General features: G+C 44.7%; 1 protein-coding gene across 1 annotated transcript in view; it reads right to left on the reverse strand.

Moving 5' to 3' along the window:
- alg13 (ALG13 UDP-N-acetylglucosaminyltransferase subunit) overlaps positions 1-21068 on the reverse strand; it is a 60636-nt gene that overhangs the window by 13850 nt on the left and 25718 nt on the right. Inside the window, 10 exon segments of the mRNA XM_033030912.1 lie at positions 107-162; positions 3196-3307; positions 5954-6107; positions 7897-8013; positions 11488-11756; positions 13447-13585; positions 16066-16166; positions 17505-17569; positions 19020-19128; positions 20682-20760. Of these exon segments, the coding sequence (XP_032886803.1) occupies positions 107-162; positions 3196-3307; positions 5954-6107; positions 7897-8013; positions 11488-11756; positions 13447-13585; positions 16066-16166; positions 17505-17569; positions 19020-19128; positions 20682-20760 (1201 nt within the window).

Here is a 21068-nt window from a genome sequence, read left to right on the forward strand (position 1 = left end):
TCATTTGGTTTAATTAGACAAGGGTCAAGTTCCCTTTCAAACTTGGCGCCATGTTCAGAATAAGGAAAAGATATTCAAATATACTCTTAAACAGAGTCACACTTACCAGATTAGCTGTTGCCTCGGCTGCACTGTATATTGTTGGATCAGAGTATCCAGAATCTACAAAATAACATTCCAAAATAAGGCAGAGATTAGAACAGCATCTCATATTTCACTTGGGCAGTTTACAGCCCAGTAGTATGAATATTGATTTCCCCCAACATCAAATAACCCCGGCATTCCCTCTCCATCCCTCCCCCGCCCAAGTCGCACGAGCTTCTAGTTTTCACCCAACAAACAGCTAACAATGGCCTGTTTTCATTATCATCATTACTTTTTCACATGTCTTTCATTCATTGCTTAATATCCCTCTACATCGACTATATCTCTCGTTTCCCTTCCCCCAGGCTTGTCTGAAGGGCCTCGATCCGAATCGTCACCCATTCCTTCTCTCCAGAGATGCTGCCTGTCCCACTGAGTTACTCCAGCTTCAGTTTAAACCAGCATCTGCAGTTCCTTCCTAAAACACTCCCATACACTTGCTAACATTTGATTGAAATCCGGAATCCAACAATATTAAATACAGCAGGACATTGATACAAATAGAAAAAAAAAGTTGTCTTTTAGTTTAGTTTGGAGATTCAGCGCAGAAACAGGCCCTTCAGTCCACCAAGCACGCACCGACCAGTGATCCCCGCTCATTAACACTATCCTACACACACACTAGGGACAATTTTTTTTACATTTACACCAAACCAATTAACCTACAAAACTGTACGTCTTGAGTGTGAGAGGAAACCGGAGATATTGGAGAAAACCTACGCAAGTCACGGGGAAAATGTACTGACAGCACCCGCAGTCAGGATCGAACCCGGGTCTCTGGCGCTACAAAGACAGCAACTCTAACTCTCAAGTTCTGAAGAAGGGTACCAACCTGAAAAGTCATCTATCCATGTTCTCCAGAGATGTTGCCTGACCCACTGAATTACTTCAGCAGTGTGTGAAACGTCACCTATCCATGTTCTCCAGAGATGATGCCTGACCCGCTGAGTTACTCTAGCACTCTGTGCCTATCAGTGATAGGTATATACAAAGCGAGGGGGGGGGGGGGGGGAAGGGCGTTTAACTTCCAGATGGTTCGAAAAAAATATTGAGAAGAGACATGAAATGTGAAGCCAGATGATGGAACAGTAGATGAGATGTGGAAAAGAGAAGGGTGAGCATCCGTTACAGCACATGGAAGGGGGGGGGGGGTCTACCTAAACTGGTGCTGTAGCTACCCAAGAGGAATGAGGCTCTTCTAGTTTGTATCTAGTCTCTCTCACACTGGCAAAGGAGGTGGTCCAGGACAGAGGTCAGAATAGAAAATATTCTTACAAGGCTTGGGCAGCTTACAACCCAGTGGCATGAACATTGATTTCTCCAATTTCACACGATGCCTGCAGTCCCTCCCCCCTCTTGCACACTAAAATTTAAATTTAAATTTCTTTATTTATATAGCACATTTTTAGTCAACTTGCATTGACCCCAAAGTGCTTCACATAATTACATTCACACACATAGGCAAAGATGGGTGAAGTGTCTTGCCCAAGGACACACACAGGCAAAGGTGGGTGAAGTGTCTTGCCCAAGGACACAACGACAGTATGCACTCCAAGCGGGATTCGAACCAGCTACCTTCCGGTTGCCAGCCGAACACTTAGCCCATTGTGCCATCTGTCGTCCCCCTACTAGTCATCCTGCCAGTTCCAGTGTTGGCATCCATGTATCCCTCTTGTTATTACACCTTCCCCAGCCAACAATGGGCCCTTGTGGGCTCCACCCATCCTTAAGTCATCGGTTGCTGGCTCCCTATTTGATCAAGCCCCCCCCCCCCCCCACATTCAGCCTGAAGGAAGGTTCCTACCCAAAACGTCACCCATTCCTTTTCCCTAGAGATATCGGCCGACCCAGCATTTTTTGTCCCGTATCAGTGTGGGAATGGTTAAGTTGCTGGTGTACAACCCTGACAAACATTGATTTGAAGAGAAAATAAAATAAAAATGTTTTAAAAAAATCAAACTGGGGAATTTAAATTAAATTTTATGTTCAAAAATTGGATTTACGTTTTAGCAATATCCAGTGCATTTTTATTCAGTGTATTTATCGGAACACATCCAGGAATGAACAACATGAACCAGGTTTCTCCACGATGCAGAAAAATTAAGTACCATTTCATAAATTTATACGAACATGGAGATGGAAAAAAAGTGTTAAACCGTTAATTATCAAAAATTATAGGCTCCCAACAAATGGCGCAAGTTTCACATGTGGCATACCAACCTGTTGCTGCATACAGAAAGTCTTCATGATATTCACCTGGGGACCGAGTAAAGAGTTAGTTAAAGGTTCTGGAGGAGAAAATTCAATGGTGCAGTAAGCAGTTGGCATAAAAGGATCTGCTGTCCTTTTGGTGAGTAAATTTATTGTTTAATCTTGTTGCTCAGTGCAGCTATCTGCAGTTTGTATTTGCCAAAATTAGATTGATTCAACAATTGTACGATTACTGTCTTATTAAAAACGAATGTTTCTGACAGAAAGATGAAGGTGGGCAGGCAAATTGCTGAAGACAACCAATCCAATTCTCACTTGTAAACTTGGTGTATCTGCTGCTATCTGCTTACTACAGTCCCCACACAAGGGGAAAACACGGCATTAAAGATTAAGGTAAAGTAATAAAAATCCTACTGTACTTGCTGCAAACTCTGTTGAGAACAAATTATACATCTCCCTACGAAGTTAAACAATGGAGCATAAACAATATGAAGGAACCCAGTTAACACCATTTTGTAAATAAATCTGGATTGAACGAAAGATACAGCATGGAAACAGGCCCTTCAGCCCACCGAGTCCATGCCGTACATCGATCACCCTTTCTATGTTATCCCATTTTTTGCATCTTCTTCCGACACACAAGGGACAATTAACCTACAAACTCAACTGTCTTCGGTCGTGGGAGGAAATCAGGGCACCTGATAGAAACTCGCGCAGTTACAGGGTGAACGTGCAAACTCCGCACAGGCAGCACCCGAGGGCAGGATCGAACCCGTGTCTCTGGCGCCGAGGCGACAGCTCCACCTGCTGTTGGAAACTTAATATGACATTCCAACTCACCTCCATCACCGGGCTCATCAGCATCTTCAGAGGAAGAGTTGATCAACTTTCCGCTTCTCGTTACCCAGTAGCCACCCGGAGCAGTCACAACTGGAGAGGAAGCTGACTGGCTCTAAAGTAAACAGAGGCATTAATTTGGTGTAGGAAGGAACCGCAGATGTTGGTTTACACCGAAGATAGACACAAAAAGCTGTCATTTATATCAAGAGAACTGGAATACAAAAACATGGGATGTAGTGCTGGTGCTAGTCATAGCCGCAGAATTAAAGGGCGCTCTTTTAGAAAGGAGGCGAGGAGGAGCTTATTTAGTCAGAGGGTAGTTAATCTGTGGAACTCATTGCCACAGAGGGCTGTGGAGGCCAAGACAATAGACAATAGGTGCAGGAGTAGGCCATTCAGCCCTTCGAGTCAACACCGCCATTCAATGTGATCATGGCTGATCATCCACAATCAGTACCCCGTTCCTGCCTACTCCCCATATCCCCTGGCTCCGCTATCTTTAAGAGCCCTATCTAACTCGCTCTTGAAAGTATCCAGAGAACTGGCCTCCACCGCCCTTTGAGGCAGAGAATTCCAGACTCACAACTCTGTGTGGAAAAAGTGTTTCCTCATCTCCATTCTAAATGGCTTACCCCTTAAGCCAGTGGATATATACAAGGCAGACTCACACAAGTTTTTGATTAGAACAGCGGTCAAGGGTTATGGAGAGAAGGCAGGAGAATGGGATTAGGCGGCAGAGATGATTGAATGGCGGAGTAGACTCGATGGGCCGAATGGCCTAATTCTACTCCTAGAATTAGTGAACGTGAAAAGGCTGGAGTAGCTCAGCAGGACAGGCAGCATCTCCAGAGAGAAGGAACGGGTGACGTTTCTTCAGACAGTCAGGGGAGAGGGCAACGAGATATGGAAGGATGCAGAGAACATAGTGGGTCAAAAGGACAGATCGAAGATCAGACTATGAACAAGGATAGGTAGAACGGCTCATTGTCAGCCGAGGGGAAGGCGATGAGGAGACAAACAAACAGCAAAATTAATCAGAAGGGCAGTGAAACTAGTCGGAGAACTAGGAGGGATGGAGAGAAGGGAAGCCAAAGGTTACTTGAAGTTAGAGAAATCAATATTCATACCGCTGGGTTGTAAGCTGCCCCAGCAAAATAGGAGATGCTTGAGTTTGAGACACTTCGAACACAAATGAAGGCCAGTATAAAAATCAATAAAATTACTCACATAATGAAATTTAAGCATAACATCATTGAAGATATTTGGACAGGTAAATGGATAATGTACCATTTAGTTCAATGGTACTGTGTCACACGTACTAAGGTACAGTCAACTTCATTTTTGTATACAGTTCAGTACGAGTATCACTAGACACAAGCACTTAGATACATCTTGGATAGGCATCTCAGATAGAGCACATGTGCAGCAGTACAGACACTGTGTGCAGGGTCACCAGGTGGGACAAGTGTAGATGGGACATCTTGGCTGGAGTTACTCCAGCACTTTGTATCCATCATTGGTATAAACCAGCATCTGCAGTTTCGCTTCTACGAATGCATCAGGGAAAGACACAAAAAGCTGGAGTAACTCAAGGGGTCATAGAAACAAGAAAATAGGTGCAGGAGTAGGCCATTCAATACGATCATGGCTGACAAACCAAATTCAGTATCCCGCTCCGGCTTTTTCCCCCATATCCCTTGATTCCTTTAGCCCCACGAGCTAAATCTAACTTTTGAAAACATCCAGTGAATTGGCCTCGACTGCCTTCTTTGGCAGAGAATTCCACAGATTCACAACTCTCTGGGCGAAAACGCTTTTCCTCATCTCAGTTCTAAATGGCTTGCCCCTTATTTTTAAACTGCGGCCCTTGGTTCTGGACCCACCGAACATTGGGAACATTTTTCCTGCATCTAGCCTGTCCAATCCCTTAAGAATTTTTAATGTTTCTATAAGATCCCCTCTCATCCTTCTGAATTCCAGTGAATACAAGCCCAGTTGACCCATTCTTTCATGATGTCAGTCCTGCCATCCCAGGAATTAACCTCATGAACCTACACGGCAATCCCTCAATAGCAAGAATGTCCTTCCTCAAATTAGGAGACCAAAACTGCAGACAATACTCCAGGTGTGGTCTCATCAGCGCCCTGTACAACTGCAGTAGGACCTCCTTACACCCAAACTGAAATCCTCTCGCATTGAAGGCCAACATGCCATTAGCTTTCTTCACTGCCTGCTGTACCTGCATGCTTACTTTCGGTGACTGATGTACAAGGACACCCAGGTCTCGTTGCACCTCCTTTCCTAATCTGACACCATTCAGATAATAATCTGCCTTCTTGTTCTTGCTACCAAAGTGGATAACCTCACATTTATCCACATTATACTGCATCTGCCATGCATCCGCCCACTCGCCCAACCTATCTAAGTCACTCTGCAGTCTCATAGCATCCTCATCGCAGCTCACACTGCCACCCAGCTTTGGATCATCTGCAAACATGGAGATGTTATATTTAATTCATTCGTCTAATATATTGTAAATAACTGAGGTTCCAGCAGTGAGCCTTGCGGCACCCCACTAGTCACTGACTCAGAGGGTCAGACAGCATCTCTGGAAAAAATGGGTGACGTTTCGGGACGAGACTCTTCTACACATAATACTTCAGGGAGTTGTACTTTAAATGTAAATGGAAGCCAAACACTAAAGGTTTATCACGACAAGGACAGATTGCATGCAAGTGTCACGCAGTTATTCACTCACATGCACAGCAGGATAAGCAGCCTCATTTCCTTCCTCAATTTCGTAGAAAGCGCCAGGTTCTTCAATTGCTCTAGACTCCTCGTCCTCTGGTATGTAGCCGTACTGGCAATCCTTGTTAACGTACTGAAAGGGTCGGCGACTTCTGCTGTAGGAGCTGGTTGAAAATTAATTTAAGTTAATTCAAAACATCCTTTTGTTCTCAACCTCTCCAAATGGAACATCGTCCTATTATCCATCCTGTCCACATCCTTCATTTCTAAATAGATTGTTTTGGAAACAGGCCCTTCGGCCCACCGAGTCCATACTGACCAGTAATCCCTGCTCATTAACACTATCCTACACCAAGGACATTTTTTTGAACATTTATATCAAGCCAATTAACCTACAATCTTTGGAGCGTGGGAGGAAACCGAAGTTCTCGGAGAAAACCCACGCAGGTCACGGGGAGAACGTACAAACTCCGCACAGACAGCACCCGCAGTCAGGATCGAACCTGGGTCTCTGCCACTGAGGCAGCAACTCTATCGCTGCGCCACCGTGACGCCCCGAACGTCTATCAGATTTGTTCTCAACTTTCTCCAAAGTCTCAGCCTCTAATCTACCAGAGCAGCACATCTTTGTTCAAAGAGGCAAATCAGAATCGGATTTCGTGCTCCAGATGAGGTTGGAAAACATTAGACATCCCTGCTATGATATTAAAAAAATACAAAGTGCTGGAGTAACTCAGCGGGTCAGGCAGCATCTCTGGAGAACATGGATAGGTGACGTTTCACAGAGTGCTGGAGTAACTCAGCGGGTCAGGCAGCACATGGATAGGTGACGATTCCAGTCAGGACCCTTCTGTTTATCTGAAGGATTCTGACCCGAAACATTGCCCATCAGCGTCCTCCAGAGACGCCGACTGACCCGCTGAGTTAATTCACTATTATTGTAGTAAACTAGCATCTAGAGTACCCAAGGTCTCCATTTTCCCGCTTCTATATTTGATAAAAGCCCAGAATTGTGTTGTTAGCCATGACCTCAACCTGCCGTGACTTTCAACAACTGATGTATCTGTTCCTCCAGCTTTTACACCACTTTCAGAACAGCATTCTTTCTCTCACTACAAATAAAATGTCATACATTTATGCTGATTATAAACTATGTTCTGCAATCTGCAACTTCTTTATTCTATACTTCACATATATCACAAGAACACAAGTGATAGAAGCAGAATTAGGCCACTCGGCCCATCAAGTCTACCCCGCCATTCAATCATGGCTGATCTACCTCTCCCTCCTAACCCCATTCTCCTGCCTTCTCCCCGTAACCCCTGACACCCGCACATCTGCTTGCATTTCACATTAAAATGTATCAGCTTTCTTCTGCCCAATCTACCAGACTGCTTATAACACGCCGCGATCTACAAGATACAAAGTGCTGAAGTAACTCCGTGGGTCAAGCAGCATTTCTGGAGAACATGCACAGGCAACGTTTCAGGTCAGGAATTTTCTTCGTCCAGAACTAAGGGTCCAGACCCAAAACGTCACATATCTAGGTGCTCTAGAGATGCTTCATGACCAGCTGAGTTACTCCAACACTTGGTATCCTTTTTTGTAAACCAGCATCTGCAGTTCCTTCCAACACACCTGGCAACATTTTATGCGGATGTTCCTAGGACTAGAGGGTCTGAGCTACAGGCAGAGGTTGAGTAGGCTGGGACTCTAGGAGCTCAGGAGGATGAGGGCTGTTCTTATAAAGGCCTTTAAGATCATGAGGGGAATAGTTTGGGTGGATGCATCACTTTATGTCACGGTTTCTCCCTCATGATGTTTCATGTAATTTGTATCAACCCCAAGAATGGCCACGTGCAAAAGATTCGTGCAAAAATGTTTTGGCGAGCTCAAGTCTGACGTCTGTGATAGATTCTGGAAATTACTGTAAAGTAGCTGAAAGACCATTACCGTGATCTGTAGGTGAAGTGATCATAATGCTGACAGCATCTCTTCCCCTGGCCAGGAAAGCTATAGATATAATCAGGATCAAAGCCATGATGACTCATGTATCGATTCGCATGACTCCTGGGAAAATAGATTAGTATAGTTTAGAGATACAGCACGGAAACAGGCCCTTTGACCCACCCACCGAGTCGGCACCGACCAGCAATCACCGCCTGTCCCACTGTAAGAGTTAATTCACGTGCTCTCCCGAGCTTAAAAAAAAAATCAAGCTCGTGGTAAGTATGTAGAATGAACGTAGCGGGTACGTCGGAGCTCGGGGACGTCTCTTAGCAGCTCGTAACGCTAACGGCAGGTACTCGGGAAATGCGGTAAGCTCGTGAAGACATTTCAACATGTTGAAAAATGTCCACGAGAGCCCCGAGTACTTACAATTTGGTACTGGCCATTACCGTAAATCTCCGAGTTCGAATCAGGGCAAACTCGGGAGAACTCTTGAATGAACTCGTACAGTGGGACAGGGCTTTAACACTATCCTACATCCAAGGGCCCATGTACAATTCTTACCAAAGCCAATTAACCCACAAACCTGTACGTCTTTGGAGTGCGGGAGGAAACCAAAGCACCCGGAGAAACCCCACGCAGGTCACAGGGAGAACGTACAAACTCCGCACAGACAGCACCCGTAGTCAGGATCAAACCCAGGTCTCTGGCACTGTTAGGCAGCAACTCTACCGCTGCACCACCTTGCCACCCACCAATAGTGCATACAACAATATTTTTTTATTTTAAACCATTGAGTATTTTCTTTAGATCGCTTAAGACTGGATTTACTCAGGGTACGTGGCTTTTGATGAACACAAGCTTGACATTACAGATATGAAACCATCTTCTCTCTCTCTAATTTTAACATTCATCCTCCCAAAGCAATTACAAATATATTTAATTAAGGATATATACAAGAATCTGTCAAAAGCACAGAACAATGTCTATACTGCAGCAACAGAATGATTCCTAGACTTAGGAAACTAGAAAATAGGTGCAGGAGTAGGCCATTCGGCCCTTCGAGCCAGCACCGCCATTCAATAGGATCATGCCTGATCATCCAAAATCAGTACCCCAATCCTGCTTTCCCTTGATTCCATTAGCCCCAAGAGCTATATCTAGCTCTCTTGAAATCATCCAGTGAATTGGCCCACACTGCCTTCTGTGGCAGAGAATTCCACAAATTCACAACTATGTGTGAAAATGTTCTTCTCATCTCAGTCTTAAGTGGCCTACCCCTTATTCTTAAACTGTGACCAATGGTTCTGGACTCCCCCAACATCAGAACATTTTCCCTGTCCAATCCCTTAAGAATTTTACATGCTTCCATAAGATACCCATTCATCCTTCTAAATTCCAGTGAATACAAGTCCAGTCGACCCATACTAGACTAATACCTGGATTAAGGGGTATGGGCCACAGGCTGGACAGACTTGGATTGTTTTCTCTGGAATACTAGAGGTCTGATACAAGTTATATTATAGACTTACATAAATGATATTATACAAGTCTATACAATTATGAGGCACAGATAGGGTGGAAATATGGGAGTAAGATCGTCCCGTCAACAGAAGGTTAGAGGCCCCCGACCTCGGGAGGACAAAGAAGGGAAGAGATTGAACTTTTTTTTTTCTCCTTCCATCAGTGAGGAATGTGGAGGAGTCACTGTGGTGGATGTTTATGTTAAAATGTATTTCGTGTGTTCTGTTGCATTTTGTTGGTATGACTGTATGGCAAATCAAATTCCTCGTATGTTGCAAAACATACTTGGTTAATAAAGTACGATTATGAAATATCAAAGACAAGAGGGCATAACTTTAAGGCGAGAGAAGGGCAAAGTTGGAGATATACGGGCAAGTTTTTATTTATAAACAGAGGGTCATGAGTTGCCTAGAAACATCGGTGAGGGCGACGGTGGATGCAGATACGATAGCGGCATTCAAGAGACTTTAGGATGGGTGCATGGCTATGGATTATACGCATGTAGATTAGTTTTTCTTGGCTTAATGGTCAGCACAGATATCGCGGGCCGAAGGGCCTGCTCCTACGCTGCACTGTTCCATATTCAGCAGGTCATTCCACCATCCGAGTGACATGTGGATCAATTATTGTTACCGAGCTTGAAATGAACCGTCAGGCTGAATTCCACAATCCTCAAATACACTTCAACATTATTAAAACAAGATGAGAAGAGCTTCTACCCAAAGCATAGACTCGCTTGCAAAACGGAGCTGAAACAGTATAACATGTAGCGTTGGAGAAACTCAGCCGTTCAAACAGACCAGACACAGAATGCTGGAGTGCCTCAGCGGGACAGGCAGCATCTCTGGAGAGAAGGAATGCATGACGTTCCAGGTCAAGACCCTTCTTCAGACTGAATCAGATCAGACAGTTCAAACAGACCCAGTTACTTCAGCACTTTGTACCTTTATTGGCAAACTAGCATCTGCATTTCCTCATGTCTTCCTTTAACTCCTCTTTCCTCCCTACCCCATCCTTCTCTGAGCCTCACCTGGGCTTGCACACATTTCTCCTCCTGCCTACATTCCTTCCTCAGGCTTCACAATTCGCACCATCTTCAAAGCTTTGGGCTATTCAACTCTGGTCTTTGTCCAGCCACCTGCCTATCAAAACCCCCTCACCTGTATCCACCTATCGCTCGCCAGACTTTGTCCTGTGCCTCCTCTCTTCCAGCCAACTCCTTCCCTCCCCCCCCCCCCCATCCCATCCCACCTCACTACCATCAGTGCGATGGGATCAGACCCAAAACATCACCAGTCCATGTTCTCCAGAGAAGTTACTCCAGCACTTTGCCTGTTTTGTGTAAACTAACATCTGCAGTTCCTTATCTCTCTCTAATGAATTCCTACTCAGTTTTACAACCTCAATTGATATTTTCCCAAAAGCTTAAAAAAGTCCCAATGAAAAATACCCAGTATAGGCTGAATACTGTCACCCAGTCTGCATTGGCCTACGCAATTTCTCGTTTACCAAAGATTTTAATTCCCATTCCCAAATTTCTGTTCTGGGTCTCTTCTACCATCAGAAAAAAGCCATGTGCAAATTGGAGGAACCACCTCATATTTCACTTGGGCAACTTACAACCCTGCGGCATGAATATAGAATCCTCCAAATTCAAGTAACTTCTGCATTCCTTCCACGCCCCCACATCGTCCGACTAGCATTAGGATATCTTCCTCAGCCAACAATAGACTATTGTGGGCTCCACCCATCGAGGTCAGCCCAGCTTTGTTCTGGCTTTCTCCGTCTTTCAGTCTGAAGAAGGGTTCCGACCCAAAACGTCACCTATTCCTTGTCTCCAGAGATGCTGCCTGACCCGCTGAGTTACTCCAGCACTGAATGAATGAAATGAATACGTTTATTGGCCAAGTATGTACACATACAAGGAATTTGCCTTGGTGCTCCGCTCACAAGTAACGACACGACACACAGTAAACAAACCACTAAGAATAAAACATAAAAACATTAAGAATGAAGCATTATAGTTTAAACGTGCGAATTAAAGAATGAGCGTCTATCTCGGAAAAATACCGATAGTTTGCCGACCTGGATGGAGCGTAGGTGTTGCGTCCATTGTGGAGAGGGGGCGGAGGGACCCTGTACTGGTCATAGGGAACAAAGTGGCCATTTTGAGGCGATGGGATGGGCGCGGATCGTCCAGAGGGAAGGTTGTTTTGCAGGCGTGGAGGTAGAACGGGTTGTCCTCTGCCACAGGCAAATGCCATAAAAACCTGTTTCCCACGCATCTTCTTCAGAAACCGCCTGCGTGACTTTGGATCGAGATCTACAACGATAAAGGTCTGGAGTCAAGAACTAAACTGCCCAAACACGGCAATTACTTTTACCACCAGCATACAGCTCAGAGTTTAGTTTAGAGATACAGTGCAGAAACAGGTTCTTGGGCTCACCGAGTCCATGTCAACCAGCGATCACCACACACTAGCACTATCCTACACACACACACACACGGGACGTCGCAATTTTACCAAACCAATTAACCTACAAATCTGTCCTTTTTTGGTTTGTGAGGAAACCAGAGCAGCTGGGAAAAATCCACGCAGGTCACGGGTAGAAAGTACAAACTCCGTACAGACAGCGCCCGTAGTCAGGATCGAACCTGGGTCCGTCGCTGTGAGGCAGCAACTCTACCGCTGCGCCACCATGCCGTCCACCAGTTAACGCAGCATAATGCTCGAAAATAATCCACGATAGGGAAGAAATAAATAAAAAACTAGGAGACAAAGGTTTAAGGCACGAAGGGGAACGATTTAATACAAATGCAGAAGATAACTTTAGAAACGTAGAAAAAAAGGTGCAGGAATAGGCCATTTGTCCCAGCGAGTTAGCACCGCCATTCAATATGATCATGGATGATCCTCTAAGATCACTACCCTGTTTTGGCTTTTTCCTCCCCCACATTCCTCGATTCCTTCAGCCCGAAGAGCTAAATTTAACACTCTTGAAAACGTCCAGTGAATTGGCCTCCACAGCCTTCTATGGCAGAGAATTCCACAGATTTACAACTCTCTGGATGAAGAAGATTTTCATCATCTCAGTCAACCACTTAATTTTTTAAACTGTGATCCCTGGTTCTGGACTCCCCCAACATCGGGAACATTTCCCCTGCAGTCAGGATGCACAGTCCACATTGTTAAGGAGAGGGTGGTGTGTGTATGGAACGAGGAGGTTGAGGCGGGTAATACAAATGCACTTTAGACACTTGGACAGGTTTAGAGGGATATGGGAGAAACACGGGCAGGTGGGACTAGGGTAGATGGAGCTTCTTGGTCAGCATGTACGAGCAGAGCTAGAGATTAGTGATTTGATTACACCGGAACAAAAGCAGCAAGGGATTAGACATGGAATAGTCACATTTAAATTGAGGAAATAAGCCAATTTGTACCAGAGTCTACAATACAAAACTGATTACACAATGATTGGAGAATTGAAATTAATATTAGAATGGAAACACGTTCTCTGGGGATTTACATTTGGAATAGTGGTGAAAGAGAAATTGCGTAAATCAGCCTTCACTCTGGAATTTAGAGATACAGCGCAGAGTCCCACCGAGTCCACGTCCACCAGTGATCACCCCGTACACTACATGCTAGGGACATTTTCTACCAATGCCAATTAACCTATAAACCTGCAAGTCTTTGGAGTGTGGGAGGAAACCGAAGCACACGACGAAAACTCACGGTAACAGGGAGACCGTACAAACTCCAGACAGCCAGCACCCGTGGTCAGGATCGAACTTGGGTCTCTGGCGCCATGAGGCAGTGTCAGACGCCCTGGCGCTACTTTACTGCTATGGCCACTACCAGAGACTCGACCGCTGCGCCGATAGTTCACACTCGACAGAGGATACTTGATCTTGACAACACAAATATCAGGCTCTTCGTTCATGAACTCTGTATGGACTCCACTTAGAAGGTTCCTGCTATCGACAGTTTGAAGGACAGTCACAGATTGATATTTAATGCTCACAACTCATTACTAACCCAACTCCGAGATGTAGCCACTGGGTATCTTCGGATAGCTGCCACCTTTTCTGTTTGAAACCATATTCCAGGCAGGAACTGGTGTGACTTGAGTCACGGGCTTCAGGTTTGTCAAAGGAACAGTGTGCCTGGGGACAATTAAAATCACAAGAACATCAAGGTGGATTTCAACACAAGTGTCCAATAACCTCTGTGGGTCCTGTTCTTTTCATCTGTGTTACCCCATTTCTGAATAACTCATCTTGTAATTATTCATTGACAAATTTATTTAGAAAAAGTCAGTTTAGTTTATTGTCACATGTGCTGAGGTACGGTGAAAAGCTTTTTGTTGCGTGCTAACCAGCCAGCAGAAAGACAAAATACAAGATTACAATCAAGCCATTCGCAGTGTACAGGGTTAAGAGTGTGGAGCGATTGTAGTTATGTGATTATAGATCTACTTCAGCGGATAGCAGAGTCAGGGGATATGGGGAGAAGGCAGGAACGGGGTACTGAATGTGGATGATCAGCCATGATCATATTGAATGGCAGTGCTGGCTCAAAGGGCCGAATGGCCTACTCCTGCACCTATTGTCTTCTGTGGTTAGCAGGCAAATAATCGCCTGGGTCGCGTACTTTCATGCAAGCAAAAAAAGTCTGGACAACAATGCAACCAACATCAATAATGACATTTGATTTAAAAAGATTAACTAAAGTTGCTCAAAGATTGCAGATCCCTGGGGCTCATCACAAGCTGCCCAGAACCAATTGACATTGTAGGAAGGAAAATCATGGACCCTCCATCTTGTTCCTCCTGTCTTATTGCACAAGAGGCAATCTGCTTCCATGCACAGCACCTGTCCTCCATTGCCCAAGGATCTTGGTAGTTGGGCATTGTGGTTGAGGTTATTTGTTTAAACTTGAGTAAGGCAAGTTGTATTCATTGCCGAATAACAGGAAAGCAGGGAATGGACAGACATATTTACACCTACACTCAGTCTGCTTTGGCCGAGGCGATCTCCCCGTTGCCAAACATTTTAACTCCCCTTCTCATCCTCCATCCCGACCTCTCTGTTCTGGGCCTCCTCCACTGCCAGGGCGAGGTCAAACACAAATTGGAGGGACAGCAACTCATATTTCGCTTGGGCAGCTTACACCCCAAAGGCATGAATATTGACTTCTCCAACGTCACGTGACCCTTGCATCCCCTCTTGCTCCCTGTCACTCTCCCACCCTAGTCACCCTGCTAGTTTCACAGACAACAATGGAGCATTGTGGGCTCCATCTTTCCCAAGCCATCAGTGTCAGCTCTGATCTGTTCCGTACCTTTTCATACCTCTAGTTTCCCTCTCCCCCAACTCTTGGCCTGAAGAAGGGTCTCTACCCGAAACGTCACCTATTCCAGCACCTTGTGCCTATTTATTCTCATTGTATTGGTGTTCATCAATATGTGTGGTGCACACCACCAGATGGAGGAACGGCTTTTCCCCCCTCATTTCAAACATTCTACCTTTCCTGGTTTGTACAAATATCTTAAACGTGTCCAAAGCCATAACTTTTCTCCCATTCCTTAAATCAAAACTTCAACTGTGGTTGAGAGGGAGAGATAGATCAGCCAGGATTGAATGGCAGAGTAGACTTGATGGGCCGAATGGTCTAATTCTGAACCCATCACTTATGAACTACCCATGTGAACAAAATTCACAGTATAAATAACTGGCTATTCAAAAACCTGGAAACAGTTATGAAGCTAACATTGCCCAATCCATTCAATGCAAAGCTGCCATGGTAATATTTGTAGCAGGAGATCCTTCTTCCCTGTGGCTATCAAACTGTACAACTCATCCCCCTTCTGTCGTGGGGTAAACTGACCACCCCCCCCCCCCCCCCCCCCTTTCCACTCGTCACTTCAATGTCATGTTTCATATATTTTGTGTTTTCTGACTGTTGGCAGATCAATGTTTTCTCTCCGGGGATAAATAAAGTTCTATCGTGTTGTATCGAGATGGGCGTGCCAAGTAACATCAACATTTCACGATGATGTACACTAGATGGCGCACATGAGCAATGACAAGCTCGGGGAGCAGAACCAAAGTCTCTTTCCAGCTCAGTTAGAGAGAAACACAAGATGCTGGAGTAACTCAGCGGGTGACGCAGGAGAGATAGGTGACGTTTCGGGTCGAGACCCTTCTTCAGACAGAGTCTGGGGAGACAGTTTAATGGAAGGGCTGGGTGTGAAAAGGAGAGATCAAAGGGGATGGAGATGAAGGAAAATGTAGAATGGCACATTGCTAGCTGAGGGGACGGTGAAAATTAGAACAGCGAATCTAGTCAGAGAACTTGGATGGGGAGAGAGGGAAAGCAAGGGTAGAAAACCAGAGCACCCGGGGAAAACCCATGCGATCACGTGTAGAGCGTACAAACTCCGTACAGACAGCACCCAGCTGTCAGGATCCAACCCGGGTCTCTGGCGCGGTGAGGCAGCAACTCTACTGTTGCGCCACCGTGCCGCCCATAATGGCCACCGTTTCATTACCTGTAGACATTGCAACAGCCTCAGTCCTTTCCCACCCCAATGCATTTCATATGCAACACTTTTACCAGGAATAAAAGATTATACAAGACTAACTTCTCCGCTAATTCTTCTATGAAGACGGTCACAGAGTTGCCATCCTGTCCTGCTTCTTGTATGTGAGCGTTATAGTATTTCCCTCCTTGCTCCAGTTTCACCTGCAGAAAGACACTTTTGAATCAGCGGGTCCCATTAATTAATTAACAACTCCTCTTTTGAGAAGCAAAGAGAGGGAAGAAGTACATTTCATGTTTTTCTTCACTCCTTACAACTCTATGTACGACAGTGATCACAACTTCTAGTGTGGATGGCCGTTGGCTCCCTAGGAGCTCATCCGCCCTTTGGCAGGTCTTGTTTTTGGTCCTGCTGGGGGTCCACAGCTCCCTCCTCACCTGGCAAACCAGGTGGGGGAGACGGTTTAGTCGCCGACTATCCGACCACGGAGCAGGTAGCACGGGATCACATGGTACCCGTGGCGGGGGGGGGGGGGGGGGTGACAGTTCCCCCCTGACCTGACCCGAGCGGGTCCCGATTATATAATTGAGCACCCATTCTATTTCACGGAATTACAGTGGTTACAAAAAACTATACAAAAATATAACTGAATTTGTAATTGGTGTAGAATTTGTAAAAAAACATAATGATGTGGACAAATTTAAAAACCAAGTGTGTATTTAAGACAAAAAACAAGAAACTTTCAAGTTCTTAAAACTATTTATGGAGTCAACTTTAACAATTGACATTAATTCCCATAGTTATTCCTCACTGATATCCCAGACAATCAAATTTATGTTCTATGTTTTCAATAACATTGAAGCAAGTGTTTGCCTAGATAGCAAGAACAGTTTTAAGGTGAGAGTAGCATAGTTTAAAGGAGAAATGCAGGCCAAGCTTTTAAAAAGAGAATGCAGAGTGCCTGGAGACAGATAAAGCAGTGGCATTTAGACTGCTTTTGGATAGGCACATGTACATATGCAGGGATTGGAGGGATACAGCTTATGTGAAGGCAGATAAGAGTTGGCCTTGGCATCATGAGCAGCACAGACATTGTGGGCCGAAGGGCCTGTTCCTGTGCTGTACTGTTCCATGTGTAGGAAGGAACTGCAGACACTGGTTCAAACCAAAGAGACACAAAAAAAACTGGTGTAACTCAGAGGAGAGAAGGAATGGGTGACGTTTCTGGTCGAGACCCTTCTTCAGACGAGGAAGAAGGGTCTCAACCCAAAACATCACCCATTCCTTCTCTCCGGAGATGCTGCCTGTCCCGCTGAGTTACACCAGGTTTTTGGGTCTATCTTCCGTACTGTTCCATAATTGTTATTTATTGCCGAGCAATCTTTGGGAAATCAGTCACCAAAATAGGAAGGAGACGCATCCCATCCCCCTCCAAAAAAAATCAAATAAAAATCAAAAATTAAATTAAAAAAATCAGGTATTTCTAAACCAAAAATTAATTTAATTAAATGAAGACAAAGTCATTCCTCAATGTCACTCACCTGACATTTATCCCCCAAACAGTACTGTCTTCCAGAAACCACCATGTAGTCCACCTTCTGCTGTTCTGTAATAGGAAAAGCCATTAGCATTGAAAAGCTTAGCACTAAATCTCTTTCCTGATCCTTTGCTCTTTAATGAGGAAATACATATTCACGTCGGCTTGAAAACCATACCGAATATAATTAAAATAATATTTAAACAATGCAGATTTACTATTGCAGAATCAACAGATATTTCGCTTGGGCAGCTTTCAACCCAGCGGTACAACTATTGATCTCAAACTTCAAGTAACCCTTGCATTTCCTCTGTCCCTCCCCCACCCTAGTCATCCTGCTAGTTTCACTATTCGCATCCCTTCGTTATCACCTCTTCCACAACCAACAATAAACCATTTCCTTGGTCATCGGTGCTGGCTCCAATTTGTTCCGTACCTTTTCATTCCTCTTGTTTCCCTCTCCCCCCCGACTCAGTGTGAAGGGTCTCGACCCTAAACACCACCCATGGATTTTCTGCAGAGAAGCTGCCTGACCCACTGAGTTACTCCAGCACTTTGCATCCATTATCGGTAGTTACCAATAGATTACCTTCCCAACTAAATATCACTTTGCTTAGTTTAGAGATAACAGCGTGGAGACAAGCCATTTAGTCCGCACCGACCAGCCATCACCTATACACTAGGTCTATCCTACATACAAGGTACAATTTACAGAAGCCAATTCACCAACAAACCTGCACGTCTTTGGAGCGTGGGAGGAAACCGGAGCACCCGGAGAAAACCCACAGAGGTAAGAGGAGAACCTACAAACTCCTTACAGACAGTACCCATAGTCAGTATTGAACCTGGGTCTGTCGCTGTGAGGCAGCAACTCTACCGCTGCGCCACCCTGGTCATTGTTTGACCACCCAACGTCAAATGTGCAAAATCTATGCAGCAAGTCTAAATGAAAAATGCTAATGAAGGATTATCAATCCAAATTGTTAATGCCATTTGTCCAGCAGGGTGCTGTCTGACCTGCTATTTTCAGCAGAGTTTAATTTGGATATCAAACTTGGATTGGTATAGTCTACATTGGCTTTCAAAAGTTAGCTAGCTATCCCATCAAAATAATCTTTCCCAAATCTTTTTCAAGATTGTGCTATATTACAACAAAAATATTTAAATCTGGTGTAGTTTAGAGATAGTTTAAACGGGCCCTTCGGCCCATCGAGCCTTCACCAACCAACGATCCCTGCACATTAACACTACCCTACACATACCAGGAACAATTTTATATTTACACCAAGCCAATTAGCCTACAAGCCTGTATGTCTTTGGAGTGTGGGGGGGAAACCGAAGATCACAGAGCAAACCCACGCAGGTCACGGGGAGAACGTACAAACTCCATACTGACAAGCACCCGTAGTCAGGATCGAACCTGGGTCTCTGCCGCTGTAAGGCAGTAGCTTTACCGCTGCGCCAGTTAAATGTATACATCCTACCCTCGCTAAACCTGAGAAAATACCACTATTTGTACCTTTTCGGATGTCAAGCCAAACATCAAATTCCACATTGCGATAAATTTCCGAATCCAGTGCCTTCAATACTTTAAAGGGAAATGGCATCTTAGCCGGGCCTTCCAGCGTCTGAAACACATTAATTAATGCAGCAAATGCTGAAATAAAATCACAAATAGACAATCACAACAGTTCAACTGAACAACTGAGGCTCTACAAGGCGCCGGTCAGGCTGCATTTGGAGCACTGTGAGCAAATTTGGGCTCCATATCTGAGGAAGGATGTGCTGGCTCTGGAGAGGGTCCAGGAGGTTTACAAGAATGATTTCAGGAATGAGTTGGTTAGCATATGACGAGCGTTTGACAGCACGGGGCCTGCACTCGCTGGAGTTCAGAAAGTTAAAGGGGGGGGGGGGGGAAAGAGAGAAACCTCATTGAAAGTTACAGAATAATGAAAGGCATAGGTAGAATGGATGCGGAGAGGATGTTTCCATTGGTGGGAGAGTCTAGGACCAGTGGTCACAGCCTCAGAATTAAAGGGCGCTCTTTTAGAAAGAAGGCGTGGAAGATTGTGTCCCGATTAAAAAGGTGGGGCAGGACCACCAGTTGCCAGGAAAGTCGATGATGTGCTTGTCCCGTTGTGATGAAACATCTAATTGCCAATGTCAGAGACATGGTCAAAGCACACTAAGGCTAAATCCAGATTACAGTAATCCCTGAAGCAGCAGGGAAAAGGACACATTTTAAAACAGCGTTGGATTACATTGCTTTTGCAAAAAAATGGAACAGCAAATTAGCTATTGAATCAGTCTGCTAAACAGTAGTTACTGAACACTAATAGACTATTATCTATTTGCACTTTATCTGCTTATTTATTGATGTGTGTATATATTTATATAATGGTATATGGACTCACTGATATGATCTGTTCTGTTTTAGTACCGACTATATTCCGTTGTGCTGAAGCAAAGCAAGAATTTCATTGTCCTATCTGGGACACATGACAATACACTCTCTTGACTCTTGACATCCTGTACACAAGATATCCTTCTCATGCCAGCAGCATAATCTAGGGCCAGCCTCACCCCAGCCGCTCCCTCTTCTCCCCTCCCCCCTCAGGCAAAGAGGTATAGAAGGGTGGTAACGCACACCTCCAGATTCAGGGAGTTTCTTCTCTGCTGTTTTCAGGCAACTGAACCATCCAAACAAACTGGAGAGCAGTCCCGAGCTACTATCTACCTCATTGGAGACAACCGAAACATCACCTATTCCTTCGCTCCATGGATGCTGCCTCACCCGCTGAGTTTCTCCAGCATTTTTGTCTACCTTCAATTTTTCTAGCATCTGCAGTTCTTTCTTAAACACTTGGGCCATCTTTAGTCAGACTTTACCTTGCAGTAAACAGTATTCCCCATCATCATATAGCTGTACACTGTGGACAGCTCGATTGTAATCATGTACTGTCTTTCTGCTGAATGGCTAGCGCGTAGCATAAACTTTTCACTGTACCTCAGTACACGTGAAAATATTCTAAACTATTCGAGTACACGAATAGCCAATGTGTCCAGCCAATCGCCAAAAACATTAATTTGCAATTAAAATCTATAATTTGCATCCAAGAAATTGCTTCCATTCAAGTACCCCAATTCCCTTTCATGTCAAATTTAAATGAAATATTGATACCTTCATTTCTTCTGCTGCATGCCGAGCTGATTTCTCCTCTGGCAAACTTTCTTGGTCACTGTTTTCTTTGTCATATTTGCTGAACCAAAAAAAAATGAAAAGCCTTAAATGTCACATCTGTGTATATTTAAAGACAGCCATCTTGGAAGACTAAAGAGTCGGAGAACCTCTAACATGTTGCGTCACAAGTGAGTTTAAAAACAAATAAATAAAAGTCCTCAATTAATGTTCATAAATCATAATTCTTGATTAGTACAGGCGTCAGGGTTATGGGGAGAAGGTAGGAGAATGGAGTTTGGAGGGAGAGATAGATCAGCCATGATTGAATGCCCCAACTCTTCCCATATCCCTCATGACCTTATAAGAGCAGAATTAGGCCATTCGGCC

This window comes from Amblyraja radiata, chromosome 12, assembly GCF_010909765.2.
Source record: "Amblyraja radiata isolate CabotCenter1 chromosome 12, sAmbRad1.1.pri, whole genome shotgun sequence".
NCBI classification, from domain to species: Eukaryota; Metazoa; Chordata; class Chondrichthyes; order Rajiformes; family Rajidae; genus Amblyraja; species Amblyraja radiata.